The sequence below is a fragment of the Phacochoerus africanus genome, chromosome X, assembly GCF_016906955.1.
Source record: "Phacochoerus africanus isolate WHEZ1 chromosome X, ROS_Pafr_v1, whole genome shotgun sequence".
Lineage (NCBI taxonomy): Eukaryota > Metazoa > Chordata > Mammalia > Artiodactyla > Suidae > Phacochoerus > Phacochoerus africanus.
The window spans coordinates 36,588,014-36,602,907 of NC_062560.1; the positions used below are offsets into that span (position 1 = coordinate 36,588,014).

At 43.4% G+C, this 14,894-nt stretch overlaps 1 protein-coding gene across 1 annotated transcript in view; it reads left to right on the top strand.

The window, feature by feature from the left end:
- OTC (ornithine transcarbamylase) overlaps positions 1–14,894 on the top strand; it is a 67,297-nt gene that overhangs the window by 16,069 nt on the left and 36,334 nt on the right. The window contains exon 4 of the mRNA XM_047764630.1: positions 13,435–13,522. Within this exon, the coding sequence (XP_047620586.1) occupies positions 13,435–13,522 (88 nt within the window). The remainder of the gene's footprint in view (positions 1–13,434; positions 13,523–14,894) is intronic.

Genomic DNA, 14,894 nt, shown 5'->3' on the forward strand with positions numbered 1-14,894 from the left:
ACTCAGATCTCAAGTTTATTGTTCTTACTAACGCATTTCCTGCTGCCCCTTGAGAGAAGGAAGGAGGATGAAAGGAAACATTTAAGTCGTCACCTGATCTTTAAAGTCCTAGGAAGAAAACCGATTCGAACATTCTGCTCTTTAAAGCTGGGTCCTTTAAAAGGTCACATTGACATCTGACGTTTAGTAAAAGAAAAATGAATATTGCATAAACCAGTCAGTAATTACCAAATTCTGCTCCTTTTCAACGCTGGTTATCATTTTTTTTTTTAAGTCATTAGTACTTGAGAGGTGCTTTTTTTTTTTTTTTTGTCTTTTTGCCATTTCTTGGGCCGCTCCCTCGGCATATGGAGGTTCCCAGGCTAGGGGTCGAATCGGAGCTGTAGCCACTGGCCTACACCACAGCCACAGCAACACGGGATCCGAGCTGCGTCTGCGACCTACGCCAGAGCCACAGCCACGTGGGATCCTTAACCCACTGAGCAAGGGCAGGGACTGAACCCGCAACCCCATGGTTCCTAGTCGGATTCGTTAACCACTGCGCCACGACGGGAACTCCAGTACTCGAGAGGTGCTCTTTTTTGAAGTCATTGAAAGAATCAATTAATACATAGAATTTTCTCAATTTTAAGTCGTTCTCAAATCATTTTCTCTCAGTTGTTGGTGTTATCTACCACTTTTCCCTGTCCAAATGTTATTTTTGATTTCAAATATCCCTGAATAAATGATCAGTTTAACCATGCACATATCTGGTGGTAGTTAAGCTACTAATGAAACCAAGAGTGAAGATTTAATAAGCTTTTGGGTACAGACCCTGTGCCAAGTGTTCTACATTAATTACATGGATTATCTCACTTAATCCTCATGACAACTCTATAAGGCTGAGACCATTGAGGAAAACAGGCTGAAACTGGTTCAGCAAATGGCCCACAGACATATAGCTAATAAATGGCAAACCCAGGATTAGAAGCCATGATTAAATGTAATTTTTAAGTATCTAATTTAATTCAGACATGTACTAGCTATGTTCTATTCCAGTAAATTGTTTCTACAGGTGGCATGAAGCATTTGGTTCAACAGTGGTTTTCTGTAAAGACATGCTCTGAAATCGGCACAAAATTACAAACTCTAACAACAAATACAAGAGAAAAGGAACATATGAGCATAAAAAGTTATGGTTCACAGAGTATTCATCATTACCTACAATAAACACCCATGGGTCTCGTTGCATATGGCATCCTGCCAAATTCAACAGTCGGAGAATCCGTCAGAGTAAGCAGCTGATTTAAATGCATAGAGAAATGGTAACCCTCAACCAAGAACACGGCAGAACATTTCTATTGTGTACAGGTGCACCTTAATAGTTGTCCGCTGGCACAGTTTTTCATCAAAACCTGTTACCTTGGTATTTAGAATGTAAATAGGCTATAATTAAAACTGTCTATTACTACCCCAGATTTGTGCCAGCCTCTGGGATGGGGTGATTCTCAAAGGACAGTCTTGAAGGATTCCATCCTAAGCCTGAGTTGCAAAGATAGAGCAGCATTTCCACTTATCTTGAGAGAGAAAATAAAATGCTCCACCCAAATCAGGCCATGTTAATTGCTCATGTAATATTTTTATTAAAATGTAAGACACCTGCAGAAAAGTGCACAAAGCAGTGAGTGTACATACCGTTCAATGAATTGTTACAGTGAACACATCCTTGTAATGAAGACCCAGATAGAGAAACAGGATGCTAATAGCACCCAGAAGCCCTCCCCTGTATCTCCTTCCAGTTGTCCCCCCCCTCCCCCGCCACCCCCAAGGTTAGCCATTATCCTGGCTTCTAACCTCACAGATTAGTTTTGCTGTTTTCGAACTTATAGAAATGGAGTCATTCAGCATGTGCTCTTTTGTGTCTGGCTCTTTTTGCTTAGCATTATGTTTGTGAGCTGCATCGATGTCACTGCATGTAGTTGTAGCTCATTCATTCCTTAGCTACTCTTTGTGTATGCCTGCCTGGCAAACCACACAATTCTCCTGTGTGTCTACTGATGATTATACTTTTTTATTGCAATTAATTGAGCAGATAGCAAGATACATTTATTAATCTTGGGGAGTGCAGTAGCTGATAGAAAAGTGCACAGGGCATCCTAAGAGACGGTTCTTTTCATTATTTAACATTGGTTTTTGACTTTCAAGGTGAAATGGAAGCTGGTGCTTTCCAAGCTGTTTCAAATTCATCATCTTTACAGAGGAGGCAGGTATGAAAGCGTGATGCTATCCTGCAGATGTTGCTATTCTGCAGGTATGAAAGCGAAGCACAGAGAGGTTAATAGCTGCTTTAGTTCTACCAGCAGCAGCCGTCAGAACCCTCATATTTCCAGTGCATGAATTCTATTTATACCCCTTCTACCAAAGCTTGCAGGGATCTGTGAGGAAAATAAAGAGAAAAATAAAATGTACTTTCATTTGCCCAGATGGAAATTAGGATATGAACAAATGAAATCCTTTGTGCAAAAATATCAGATGTGTGCACATAAACAAATGAAATAGATAAAAACAAACTCCTCTGACAGACTTAATGTGATCCCTATTAAATAGTCCGTGACATTTTCCACAGAACTAGAACAAATAATCCTAAAATTTATATGAAACCATGAAAGACTCAGAATTGCTAAAATAATCCTGAGGAAAAAGAACAAAAAGCAGGAGGCATAACCTTCCCAGACCTTGGACAATACTGCGAAGCTCTAGCAATCGAAACACTGTGGTACTGGCACAAAAACAGACATTCAGATCAATGGATCAGATCTGAGAGCTGGAAATAAACCCACACACCTATGGCTAATGAAGCTTCCAAACAAAGGAGGTAAGAATGTACAATGGAGACAAGACAGTCTCTTCAGTAAGTGGTGCTGGGAAAACGAGACAGCTGCATGTAAATCAATGAAGTTAGACCACACCCTCACACCATGCAGAAAAATAAACTCAAAATGGCTTAAAGACTTAAACATAAGACATGACACCATAAAACTCCTAGAAGAGAACAGAGGCAAAACATTCTCTAATATAAATCATACCAATGTTTTTTTGGGCAGTCTAGCAAGGCAATAGAAATAGAAGCAAAAATAAACAAATGGGATCCAATTAAACCTACAAGCTTTTGTATAGCACAGGAAACCATAAACAAAACAAAAAGACAACCTATGGACTGGGAGAAAATATTTGCAAATGATGAGACCGACAAGAGCTTCATTTCCAAAATATACAAATAGCTCATACAACCTAATTAAAAAAATCAATGGAAAAATGGCTCAAAGACCTAAACATAAGACAAGACACCATAAAACACCTAGAAGAGAACAGAGGCAAAACATTCTCTGACATCAACCGTACAAATGGTTCCTTAGGTCAGTCTCTTAAGGCAATAGAAAGAAAAACAAAAATAAACCAATGGGACCTAATCAAACTTACGAGCTTTTGCACAACAAAGGAAACCTTTTTTAAAAAAGAAAAAGACAGCCTATGGAATGGGAAAGAATAGTTGCAAATGATGCAGCTGAGAAAGGCTTAATCTCCAAAATATGAATATGCAAACAACTCTTACAACTTTACCAAAAAAAAAAAAAAAAAACCAAACCCAACGAAACAACCCTATTGAAAAATGGTCAGAAGAACTGAGTAGCCATTTCTCCAAAGAAACCATACGGATGGCCACAGGCACATGAAAAAATGCTTTAACAGCACTAATTATTAGAGAAATCAAAACTACAATGAAATACCACCTTATACTAGTCAGAATGGCTATTGTCAATAAGTCTACAAATAACAAGTGCTGGAGAGGGTGTGGAGAAAAGGGATTCCTCCTGCACTGTTGCTGGGACTGTAAATTGGTACGACCACTATGGAAAACAGTATGGTGGGGCACCTCAGAAAACGAAATATGAAACTACCATAAGACCCAGCAATCCCACTCCTGGGCATCTATCTGGACAAAACTTTCACTGAAAAAGATACATGCACCCCTATGTTCATTGCAGCACTATTCACAATAGCCAAGACATGGAAACAACATAAATGCTCATTGACAGAGGAATAGATTAAGAAGATGTGGTGTATATACACAATGGAATACTACTCAGCCATAAAAAAGAACAAAGTAATGCCATTTGCAGCAACATGGATGCAACCAGAGATTCTCATATTAAGTGAAGTCAGTGAGAAAGACAAATATCATATGATACCACTTATGTGTGGAATCTGAAATATGACATAAATGAATTTACCCACAAAACAGAAATGGACTTATAGACACAGAGAACAAACTTTTGGTTGCCAAAGGAGAAGGGATGTGGGGGAAGGACAGATTGGAGGTTGGGACTGGCAGATGCAAAATAGTATAGGTAGAATGGATAAACAGCAAGGTCCTACTGTATAGCCCAGGGAACCGTATCCAATACCCTGTAATAAACTACTATAAAAAAAAGAGTGTATAGATGTATAACTCAGTCACTTTGCTGTACAGCAGAAATTAGCACAACATTGTAAAACAACTATATTTGAATAAAATAAATTAAAATAAACCCTGACATCTTCCAGAAACACTTAATACCATCCAGGTCTGATAAACTGGTGAATGCTTGACCTGTGCTTTTGGCTGCGTTTGGGCTTGCTTTCTTTCTTTCTTTCTTCTTTTTTTTTTTTTTTTTTTTTTTTGTCGTTTTAGGGCCACACCCACGGCATATGGAAGTTCCCAGGTTAGGGGTCTGATCAGTCCGACCACATCTGAGACCTATACCACAGTTCGAGGCAATGTAAGATCCTTGACCTGCTGATCGAGGCCAGGGGTCGAACCCACAAGCTCATGGTTCCTAGTCCGATTCATTTCCGCTGCGCCACCCTGGGAACTCTGGCTTTTTGGCTTTCTGATTGGTGGCCATAAATTGCAGAGGCAATTCCTTCTTGGAGGCAATGTCCTCCCATTTCATCTCCTTCAAGAACTGGTGAAGGCTTTGTCAAGTGAAAAAATTTGCACGATCTAAAAGTCTGAGAATTACGTTTTAGTCCGTGGACTTGCTGAGGACTTAAGTCTTGGAGGCAGCCTCTTAGGAGCTCTGAGAGACAGCTCCCAAGAGGTAAGGGAAGAGCCAGCCTGGATAGGAATAGCAAAAGATTACTGTTAATGAAGGCAAACCAGACCTCTCAAGTTAAGGAATTTAGCACTTTTCTGCGCATGGGAAGATATAAGAGTCTCACTGAAATCATTCCTTTGATATGCACCTCAGCTGTCCAGGGCCAATATCCTGTTCTTTCCCACCCTGAGTCCCTTCAGGGTGCACCTTTGGGAGTGGCTGCCGTGGCTGAGTGCTTGGTGGCAGGCAGCCCTTTTGTCTCCATCCTGAGTTCCCTCAGGGCTCACCCTTGGGGCTGGGAGTGACTAATGGCTTGACGGCCACAGCATCCTTTGTGTGCTGATACCGCAGGCGAGGTTTTTTATTCTTAACTTCAAATCCTATTTCTTAACACTTTCTGTAACCGCTCTTCTTACCCCCACCTCCGTAAGTCTGGCTGGAGGTGAATCTTCTTCCTCTTTTTTTTTTTTTTTTTTTAAAGGGCCGCCCTTGCGGCACCTGGAAGTTCCCAGGCCTAGGGTTGAATCGGACCTGCAGCTGCCAGCCTACACCATAGCCACAGCTCGTGACAACGCTGGATCCTTAATCCACTGAGCGAGGCCAACGATCAAATCCACAGCGTCATGGATGGTCGGGTTCATAACCCACTGAGCCGAAATGGGAACTCCTGAATTTTTTTTATACCACAAAGAGAGAAATGAAAAAGCAACAAACTAATCCTGGGTTGTTACAGCAAAATGGCTTCAGTCAATGTAAAGATTTAGGACTTGGAGCAGACTTGCCTGGAGGTCTTAAACTTTGTTTGAAACCTTCCCAAACAGTCCCTACCCCTCAATGGCATTCATCCATTGGCTCGGCACATAGTAGATGCGCCAAAAATACCTTCTTGATGAATATGCAGTATTCATATTTGTTTAGGTAATTTTCCCTGTTTAGAAACAGATTAAGTGCTCAAGAGGGATTAATAATTATAATCACTAAATTCCATTAGTTCAGTTCACACACACTAGAAATTCTTTTAACAAAATTAGGAGATGTTTGCAAGTGAAAAGAACAAGGCCTCCTTCCAGAGTCGAAATTCTTCCTACATTTGTTCAACAAATATTTGAATAAGTACTTTCCATATGCCAGTATTTATTCTAGGTGTTTTTTTTTTTTTTTTTTTTTGACTGCACCCGAGGCATATAGACGTTCCCAGGCTAGGGGTTGAATCGGAGCTGCTGGCCTATGCCACAGTTACAGCAACGCCGCAGGATCAAGCCGCATCTGCAACCTACACCACAGCTCATGGCAACGCTGGATCCTTAACCCACTGAGCAGGGCCAGGATCGAACCCGCATCCTCATGGATACTAGTCGGGTTCGTTACTGCTGAGCCACGATGGGAACTCTCTATTTTAGGTTCTTGAGAATGATACATCAGTGAACAAAACAGAGGAAAATCCTTGCCTTCATGGAGCTGCCATTCTAGTTGGTACACAGACAATAGACATAATAGGTGGGTGATACCACGTGGTGGAAGAGATAAGTGCTCTCCACAAAGAGAAGACTGCCTGGAACCGAGGGAAAGACATGTACTCAGCATCTGGACTTTGCCTTTTACTCTGAGTAAAACAGGGGACTCTTTGGTGGATTGTGAGCAGAGGAAGGACATGATTTAACGTGCATTTTATATTCTTCATTTGGTTTTATTTATCATGGCTGCACCTGTGGCATATGGAAGTTCCTGGGCCAGGAATTGAATGTGAGCTGCAGCTACGACCTATGCCACAGCTGCAGCAATGCCAGATCCTTAACCCACTGTGCCATAGCGGGAACTCCTTCACTTGCATTTTAAATGGATTTCTCTGACTGCCCTGTTGAGAAAAACTGTGGGGCTGGGGGAGGAGACAAGAGAGCAGTGAAAGCTGTCAACAGGTCGCTATAGGACATAGAGGCTGGGGTCAGGGTGGTGGCAGACGAAGGGGCAAGAGGGCCAGATTCAGGATACATTGTGAAGGGAGAGCCAACAAGATTCCTGATGTATCAGGTAGAAAGGGGCATCGTGGATGACTTCGGAGTTTGTGTCTGAGCCCCTCTGAGCAGGATGAAGCAGGATAGAGCACGTCAGGCGGGACGGAGAGGAAGATCAGGAGTTCAGTTTCGGAAGTACTGAGTTTCAGATGTCTATTAGACACACAAGCACAGGTGTCGAAAAGACAGGTCTCAAGTAAGGGAGTGCGATTCTGCCTTGACATACTTGGGAGCCATCAGTGTAGAGACGGTACTTAAGTCCATGGGACCAGATACAACTATCAAGGAAGTGAGTGTAGATGGAGAGAAGAGGCCCAAGGACTAGCCCTGGGGCACATCGACAGTAAGAGGTAAAGGGAAAGAGAAGGAATGAGCAATGGTGGTTGAGAAGAAACAACTGCCAAGGCAGCTGGAAAAGCAAGTAGGTGTGGTGTCCTGGATGGTGGGCAAGGAAAGTTAATCACCGAGAAGGTGATGAGCAATTTTGTTAAATGCTGTCAGGTCAAGAAACATAAGAACTGACAAGGCCACTAGAGGGAGCAACGTGAAGGTCATGAGTCATCTCCGTGAGGGGAGTTTTGATGCAGTGTTGGGGCACCGAAGAGGGAAATGAGATGAGAAGAACTGGAGAGAGAGAGAGAGAGTTTTGCTGCAAGAGGAGCAAAGAATTACATGGACACCTGGCAGGGGAAATAGGGATAAGAGAAAATTTGGATTGAAATTCCCACTATGGTGCAACGGGATCAGGGGCCTCTTGGGAGCACTGGGACTCAGGTTTGATTCCCAGCCCAGCACAGGGCTTAAGGATCCAGCATTGCAGCAGCTGCGGCTTAGGTCGGATCTGATCCCTGGCCTGGTTATGCCGCAGGGAAAAACAGAGAGAGAGAGAAAGTTGGCATTTTTTTAAATTAATGAGTGAAAAAATGAGAATAGCCTATTTGAGATGGAGGTAATGTAAGGGAGAAGGGGGAGAACTGTTAGAGCAACACCCTTGAGTAGGTGAGGGGCATTGCCCCTGGTGCATACATGGGCATGGAAAGTCCATCTGTGCTTAAGAGGAAGGGAAGCAGAATCTATGGGTACAGATACTGGCAGGTGGGGAAATGGGGTGATGGAATCTTGAAGTTCTCTGATTGTTACCTTTTTTTTTTTTTTCATTGAAGTGGGAAGTAAGGTTATCAACTGAGTGCTGGCTCTACTTTCAAAGTATATCGAGAATCCAATCATTTCCTCATTGCTTCAGCTGCTACCATGCAGGTCCAAGCCATCAGCTCTCAGCCAGACTTTTTTTTTTTTTTTTTTTTTGGCCATGCCTGTAGTATGCAGACATACCTGGGCCAGAGATAGAATCTGTGTCATAGCAGTAACCCAAGCCATAGCAGTGACAATGCTGAGTCCTTAACCACTAGGCCACCAGGGAACTACTTAGATTTTTTTTTTTTGCAGCAGTCTCCTGACTGGTCTCCCTGCTTCTGCTCTTGCCCTACTATGGATGTTCTATTAAAACATAAGTCCGGAGTTCCCATCGTGGCTCAGCGGAAATGAATCTGACTAGGATCCATGAGGATGCAGGTTCAATCTCTGGCCTCGCTCACTGGGTGAAGGATCCAGCGTTGCCGTGAGCTGTGGTGTAGGTTGCAGACACGGCTCGGATCTGGCATTGCTGTGGCTGTGGTGTTAGCTGGCAGCTACAGCTCTGACCCGACCCCTAGCCTGGGAACCTCCATATGCCACGGGTGCCGCCCTAAAAATCAATAAAACAAAAACGAGAGTCCAATCATGTCATTTTCTGCTCCACTCTCCCATGGCTTCTTATTCAGACAAAAGTCAAGATTGTTGCTTCCTTCCCACCTTCCTTCTGCAGCCTCACCTCCTATTACTCTCCTCCTCACACACGCTGTACCTTCCACACCGACTCTCTTATTGTACCTTGAACCCATCCATCATGACCCTTCCTCAGGACCTCAGGATATGCTCTTCCCACTCTTTGGCATGTTTCAATGTCACTGAATGACTTCTTTGACCACATTAAAATTGCAGCTTCTTCTCCTTACATTCCCTATCTCTTATCTCTGCTCTCTTTTTCCTTTTTTTAAAAAAAAAATCATTTTATTTCTTTATTTTTGGCTGCACCCACAGTGTGCAGACGTTCCTGGTCCAGGGATCCAACCTGTGTTGTGGCAGTGACAACACCAGATCCTTAACCTGCTGAGCCACCAGGGAACTCCCTTGCTCTCTTTTGCATATAGCACCTGTCAACATCTAACATACAAGGTCTTCAGTTCACTCATTCAGTTTGCCCTCTGCCTCTCCTCCACTAGAATATAAGTTCCAAGCAGGCAGGACTTGTATCTTGTTGTTAACAGTGCTTTTCCCAGTGCCTAGCACAGTCCCAGACATGTATTTTAGAAGGAATGAATACACTTCAGAACCATGCTGGGCAGCTGGGACCTGTTGTGGTCACTCCACAGAGACACGATGTGCCTCCCACCAAGATTTAGTTTGATGGTTGACAGCGAGGATACCACAATGCACCTGGAGGAGATGGAAAGGTTTGTTTCTCGCATAAGGTGGCCTTCTGGGGAGAGTAGGGCTGGCTCCAAGTTGGTCCAAAGGTGGCATTAGAGAGCAAGGGAATGACACTGGCTTGGGCATTTATTGTGGTTGCGGGGGGGGGGGGGGGGGGGCGGGCAGGGGTGAGGATTCCTATGCACAGGCCAGGACTTGTATAGCCTGAATCTCCTTCGAGTGCCAAAGCTTACCTGGGTATAGGGCAGGAGGAGAAGGGAGAGTGATGGTGGGCTTGGAGGCTAGTAGCAATCAAACATCATAAATTGAGTCAAATTCTTTACTATAGGTCCCATAGCAAGTAGGTTGTTAGTGTGTCTCCTGTTCTCTGATTCTACCTGGGATGTAGCATGTCAGATCTGCAAGGCATCTTCGGGCTCTAGGCAAACTGCCTGATTTTCCAGATGAAGACTGAGTCCAGTTCCACTATAGTTCCTGTCTCTCAGATCCCAGTGTAAGTTGGCTCTGGGGCTGGCTCCTCTAGGGGAAGCTCCAAGTTCTCAAAAACATCTTGAACAAGTTTTTAGGCTTCGTGACTCTTAACACTCCTGTCTATAAAATTCTTGATTTTTTTGGCCGCTCCCACAGCATACAGAAGTTCCAGGGCCAGGGACCAAACCTGAGCCACAGCAGTGACAACGCCCGATCCTTAACCCACTGAGCCAGGGAACTCCAAGAGACCACTTAAATTCAATTCTTATAATAATATCTGGAGAGTTCCTGTTGTGACTCAGTGGAAGCAAATGCGACTAGTATCCATGAGGATGCAGGTTTGATCTCTGGCCTCGTTCAGTGGGTCAGGGATCTGGTGTTGCCATGATCTGTGGTGTAGGTCACGGACGCGGCTCAGATCTGGCGTTGCTGTGGCTCTGGCATAGGCCAGCAGCTGCAGCTCCAATTTGACCCCTCGCATGGGAACCTCCATATGCCATGGGTGTGGCTCTAAAAAGCAATAAATAAATAAAATAAAATAAAATCTACTATGTTTGTCAGAGTAAAGGATTCAGTGGAAGAAAGTTTATGAAGTGCTAGCACCTGGCAGTGCTCTGTGACTAGTTATTGCTAGAGTCAGAACATAGTGGCCTCTACCTAAAAACCATGTGGTCTGGGCATATATATATATATATTTATATATATATATAGTCTTTTTGCCTTTTCTAGGGCTGCTCCCACGGCATATGGAGGTTCCCAGGCTAGGGGTCGAATCGGAGCTGTAGCCGCCGGCCTATACCACAGCCACCACAATGCCAGATCCTTAACCCACTGAGCGAGGCCAGGGATCAAATCCACAAGCTCATGGTTCCTAGTTGGATTTGAGCCACAATGGGAACTCCAATGGGCATATTTTTTTTTTGGTCATACCCATGGCATGTGAAAGTTCCCAGGCCAGGGACTGAGCCCAAGCCACAGCAGGGACCTGAGCCATAGAAGTGACAAAGCTGGATACTTAATCCCCTGAGCCACCAGGGAACTCCAAGAGACTATTTTCAAGTATAAAATAGGCAGAATATAATTATTTTTTATGCAGTAATAGAAATGAGAACAGTTGTTTCATTGTGGGCTTTTTTGTTCTACCTAAGAAAGTTTTCAAATGAACAGAAAATAGGAAGATTAGTATAATGAGCACACCGCTAACCCTTACATCAATCTAACAACTTTTATTACGTTGCCTTCTTTGATTTAACTATTCATTTTTGTTAGTTAAATATTGCAAGGTAGGAGATCCCATCGTGGCTCAGTGGTTAACAAATCCAACTAGGAACCATGAAGTTGTGAGTTCGATCCCTGGCCTCGCTCAGTGGGTTGAGGATCTGGCATTGCCATGAGCTGTGGTGTAGGTCACAGATGTGGCTCGGATCTGGCGTTTCTATGGCTCTGGCATAGGCTGGCGGCTACAGCTCCAATTAGACCCCTAGCCTGGGAACCTCCATATGCTTCGGGAGTGGTCCTAGAAAAGGCAAAAAGACCAAAAAAAAAAATTGCAAAGTATATTAAAGCTATAATGCCATTTTATCTCAAAATACATCACTATGCACATTCAAATAAACAAGACTATTTTTGTATAGCTACAATATAATGTTCACACCTAACAAAAATGATTTGTTAATATCATTTAATACCCATCCATATTCAAATTGCATTATTCAAATTGTGTTAAGGCTTCAGTAGATTGTTTCATGAGACTCTAATTCCCCTTCGTATGTCTAAAACGCCTTGTCCCCCAGTTCACCGTGGGATTAATGATTTCCTCCTTTCTCATGGGAAACTGGTGGGATTAGAAAATTGTGATTGTTGCATATGTCCCAAAAGACAAATAAGGTATATCACAAGAAGGAGGCAAAAAGTAAAGTTTGCAAAATGTCTCAGACAAGTCTCTGTCTTGTAATTACACTTATTTGCTTTTACATTATATATCTGAGGAAGCCTGCCTACGGAACGTGTCTCAGGGAGTAAAGTTCTGACGGGATGTCCCCATTTTCCAGAATTTTGCCCCAGGAAGTGTGGTCAAAGGGCTCTGCTTGTGCCCACAGAATTGAGCTATGGCTTGGGGCAGGCCACTCTCCGTGTCATCCCCCTCAGACCCATGGCACGTGCTGTGAGGGTGGGGCGGGAGCCATCATCTGCTCGGATGTCTGCAATAGTCTCACATTCCACGGAGGGCTGGAAAGTGGTGAGGGGGATGTGTACGGGGTGCTTAGCCCTGTCTTGGTTGGAGGATAAATAAAATAGTTGAATGACGTTTTGATCTTGCTTTTACTGATCTGAAACTGCCATTTCATTGCTCATTTTATTTTCAACTTTTTAAAAATTAAGGTATAACTTAGATATAGGAAAAGGCACAGATCCTAAGTGTATAGTCCAATAAGTGTTAAAGAATTCATCACAGAAGCTCCCGTTGTGGCTCAGCAGTAATGAACCCGACTTGGATCCATGGGGATGTGGGTTTGATCCCTGGCCTCGCTTAGCAGGTTGGGGATCTGGCATTGCTGTGAGCTGTGGTGTGGGTCACAGACGCAGCTTGGATTTTGTGTTGCTGTGGCTGTGGCTAACTGCTGTACCTCTGATTCAACCCCCAGCCTGGGAACCTCCATATCCCGCGGGTGCAGCCCTAAAAAGCAAAAAAAAAAAAAAAAAAAAAAAAAAGAATACATTACACATACAAACTCTATCAAGGCTGAAAGGTAGAAAGCATTCCTGTTATCCCAGAAGGGTCATCAATACTCCTCCCCAGCCAAGTGCCCTCTCCAGAAACAAGTACTGCTTTAATTTCTGCCACTCTGTTAGTTTTACCCATTCTAGAACCTCGTGTAAATGGAATTATACATGATCTACTCTTTTGTGTCTAGCTTCTTTCATTCAGCATGTTCGTGAGATTTAGCCATGTTGTGTGTATTACTGGTTTATTCCTTTGCGTTACTGAGCGTATTCCATTGGAATCCATGACTTCCCATACTAACGTTTAATTTTCCCATTTTCCTGGTGGACATCATTATACGTTTCAAAGAATAAAAATGAGGTCTAGCCTTCAAAAGAGAACAATGCCCCATACCACCAGGTTCTGGTACAGAAAATGTCATATGCCTCTCTCCATTCCTCAATTTGCTTTCCCTGAGAATTCCCTATCAGAGAGGCTGGTGAGATTTAGATTTTGACTTCTCAATTGAGATGGTGCTGACGCCTCATTATTTTGTTTGATACTTTAATTCTTTTTTTCCTCTCCCTCTCTTTTATTGTAGGCTTTGCCCTTCTAGGAGGACATCCTTGTTTTCTTACCACACAAGATATTCACTTGGGTGTGAATGAAAGTCTCAAGGACACAGCTCGGTTTGTAAATCTTCTCTTTGAAGTTAATTTTAGAATTGATGTTTAAATTTAAAAAAAAAATGGAGTTCCCGTCGTGGCGCAGTGGTTAACGAATCCGACTAGGAACCATGAGGTTGCGGGTTCGGTCCCTGCCCGTGCTCAGTGGGTTAACGATCCGGCGTTGCCGTGAGCTGTGGTGTAGGTTGCAGACGCGGCTCGGATCCCGCATTGCTGTGGCTCTGGCGAAGGCCGGTGGCTACAGCTCCGATTGGACCCCTAGCCTGGGAACCTCCATATGCCGCGGGAGCGGCCCAAGAAATAGTAAAAAGACAAAAAAAAAAATTATGCTTCTCTTTAAACAGTGGTTTTCCCTCTCAGCCCCCTTTGGCCTGTTCTGTTTACCTTCTTTCCCTCTTAACCTGCTGTTCTGAATGCCTCTCCCTTATCCTCCGGCCCCTTTCCATGGGTTAAGATAATTATTTTTCTTAGCAATGTGAAGAGACTTCTGAATACAAAATTTCAAACTTTGGGAAATTTAGTCATCAAGTGTGACTCTTATGTTTTACAGTTGAAGACATGGAGGTCTAGGGAAATTGACATGTTCAATGACCCATAACCAGCTAACATCAGAACAGGGAGTAATATTAACAGCGAACATTTACGGAACATTTATTATGGGTCAGGCCTTGTTCTGATCCACTTAATCCTTATAACAACCCAAGCAGATGGGCATAAAGAAGTGAAACAACTTAATTAGGGACACACTAGCTACTACAACACAAAGATCTCAGAATGTCAATGAGTAACATAGTGCAATGTTCCTGATGGAGAGATGGAAGGACTGATTGTTTATGTGGCCATTCAGGAACTCTGGATGAGAGTGGCTCTACCATCTTCCACATGTGCCCTCCACGGTTATCCCGGGTGCCAACATCCAAGAGCTAGGAGAAAAGAGCATGGAGACAGGATACGTGGTTCAAAGCCATCTTAGGCATAATCACATCCACTCACGTTCTCTTGGCAAGTACTAGTGGCTCACCCCTATCTAGATGAACGTGCAAGTGGGAAAAGGCTCTGAACTATTAGACTCTAGTCACAGACTGAAACATAGACCCTCTGACTCCCCATGCAGTCCCCTCACCCTTGTGTCATGTCTGACCGAGAAATAGAGAGCAAATGCCTTTGTTTAAATATTTTGCCCTGATAGCAAAGTCTACTGATTGTTTGCTGAAAACGATGTGCCATAAAGCAACTCCTTGCAGACACTGTCTGCTTTTTAGGGCAGCTACCTTAGGATATGCTAAAGAATCCACCTCATTTGAATTGCTGAAGAGATGTGAAATAACTCATCTTTAAACCTTTTAGTTACGTTATTTCGGATGGGACAATGTTA